The following is a 2,183-nucleotide window of genomic DNA, read 5'->3' as shown; positions in this document are numbered from 1 at the left end:
GTCTTGCTGGTCTCCCAGGGGTCACTGGGAAGGAAACACTCACAGGCTGTGGCACAGCTGTCCCGGGGCAGCTGTTGACATTCGGAGCTCCTGTCTCTGATCAGCACGCACACACACACACACACACACACACACACACACACACTCACCACCTCATAGCAGGAACCCCCTCCTCTCTCCTCAGAACCTCCCACCTGGTTGTGGCCGGGGAGTTCGACCAGGGCTCAGACGCTGAGGACACCCAGGTGCTGAAGATCGCCAAGGTAAGGTGGCCCCGGCAGGGCGGGCTAACGGGCTGGGCCAACACCCTGAGAAAGCCCTGGGCTGCGGGGAAGTAAAGGAAGCCAAGTTCCCCCCGGTCACCCAATACTCCATCCAGACGGGCAAAAGCAGAAAGCAGGGGGTGAGGTTCCATGCAGGGGGGTGGGCCCCTCCGTCCTGGGCCCTGAAAGAAGCTGCCGGGCTGAAGCGGCCCGTGGTCAGAGGGGACGGAGGCGATGAGGGTGACCCAGCCCTGGGTTGGTTTCTGCTCAGACCCCAACTGTGGCTGTCCGCCCCATCTCAGGTGTTCAAGAACCCCAAGTTCAACATGTTCACCGTCAACAACGACATCACCCTGCTGAAGCTGGCCACGCCCGCCCGCTTCTCCCAGACCGTGTCCGCCGTGTGCCTGCCCGACGAGGCCGATGACTTCCCCGCCGGCACCCTGTGCGCCACCACTGGCTGGGGCCTGACCAAACACAACAGTGAGTGACCCGGTGGGCGGGCTGCAGGTGGAGGCTGCGGGCAGGGGGGCTGCTGGTGCTGACCACCACCGGCCCTTCCAGATGCCAACACCCCCGACAAGCTGCAGCAGGCGGCCCTGCCCCTCCTGTCCAACGCCAGCTGCAAGAAGTTCTGGGGCAACAAGATCACCGACCTCATGGTCTGCGCCGGCGCCAGCGGCGTCTCCTCCTGCATGGTATGGCTGCCTGGGCTCGCTCTGCACCCCTCCCTCCCCGCCTTGTAGCAGGAACCCCCTCCTTTCTCTTCAGAACCTCCCACCTGGTTGTGGCTGGGGTGGGTTCAGGCAAGAGCCCAGGCCAGGGGCGTGGGCAGAGGGAAGTGGGGAGCAGGCGGGCTCCTTCCTGGGTGCTCCTAGCTGAGGCTGGGGAGGACCTCCTGGCGGGCCACCACCGACTCGGTGAGGCTTGGGGCCACCACAATCCAAGATTCCATGGATGTCGAGTTCTGAGCAAACAGCACCTCCTGGAGCTGTGTAGGGCACCGCCGGGGCAAGGAACGGGCGCCCAGGGCTCCGGAAGCAGCCCTTGCTCCTCACCGTGGCCCCACAGCCCTTGCTTCCCTCCTATCAAACCAGCGTTGTGAGCCTCCATCACAGAACCTCACCCTGGGGTGGACCCGACTTCTGGGCCATGAGCTAAAAGAGCTGCTCAGGTTCCCATAATCCTTCCAGGAGACGGGTCTGGGTGTAGTGCTGCCAGGCCCCGGACTGGGCTCTGGGAACCATCCAGGGGCCTCTGAGCCCGGCGACCTGGGCTGCCAGACCCAAGCCCTCTCCTCCTCCCACAGGGCGACTCTGGTGGCCCCCTGGTCTGCCAGAAGGATGGAGCCTGGACCCTGGTGGGCATCGTGTCCTGGGGCAGCGGCACCTGCTCCACCTCCAGCCCTGGCGTGTACGCCCGGGTCACGGAGCTCATGCCCTGGGTGCGGCAGATCCTGGCCGACAACTGAGGCCCTGGCCCTGCCAGCCCTGCTCCCACAAAGCTCAATAAACCCGTGAAAACACGTTGCTGGCCTCCGTCTCTTGTGTCAGGGCCTGTAAGGCCTCACTCTGCCCCTGAACTTGGGCCTTCACTCCACCTGGTGCAGGGGGTCCCGGGAGGGTCCCTCCTTCGTCACCTCCCCAGAGTGGCCAGGCAGATGGATGGGACCTTGGCCCCCAGCTCCCACCTGGGCTGCAGGGTGCTCACCATCCACCCCCTGCTCAGTGTGCTTGGCTTGGCCTGGTGCCGGGGAGTGGCATTCAGAGGACGACCTGCTGTTGGTCCCACACCTGTGGCTCCAGGAACCCTCCCGGGAGCTGCCCCCTGGCTGCCGCTCCCAGGCCTACTGGAGCCACTGGTGGGGACCCACCACACCCAGTGGCTGATGAGGGAACTATTGCCCTTTCCCGGCAGCTT

The 2,183-nt window shown here is 65.0% G+C and overlaps 1 protein-coding gene across 1 annotated transcript in view; it reads left to right on the top strand.

Annotated features, from left to right (window-relative positions):
• CTRB1 (chymotrypsinogen B1) overlaps positions 1 to 1,791 on the top strand; it is a 2,872-nt gene extending 1,081 nt beyond the window's left edge. The window contains exons 4-7 of the mRNA XM_006755757.2: positions 185 to 263; positions 566 to 746; positions 828 to 961; positions 1,573 to 1,791. Of these exons, the coding sequence (XP_006755820.1) occupies positions 185 to 263; positions 566 to 746; positions 828 to 961; positions 1,573 to 1,734 (556 nt within the window). The 3' untranslated portion in view covers positions 1,735 to 1,791. The remainder of the gene's footprint in view (positions 1 to 184; positions 264 to 565; positions 747 to 827; positions 962 to 1,572) is intronic.
• Positions 1,792 to 2,183: the final 392 nt, after the last annotated feature.

Source organism: Myotis davidii, unplaced genomic scaffold (genome assembly GCF_000327345.1).
Source record: "Myotis davidii unplaced genomic scaffold, ASM32734v1 scaffold453, whole genome shotgun sequence".
In the NCBI taxonomy this organism is placed as follows: domain Eukaryota; kingdom Metazoa; phylum Chordata; class Mammalia; order Chiroptera; family Vespertilionidae; genus Myotis; species Myotis davidii.
This window is presented reverse-complemented; position numbering and strand designations above follow the sequence as displayed.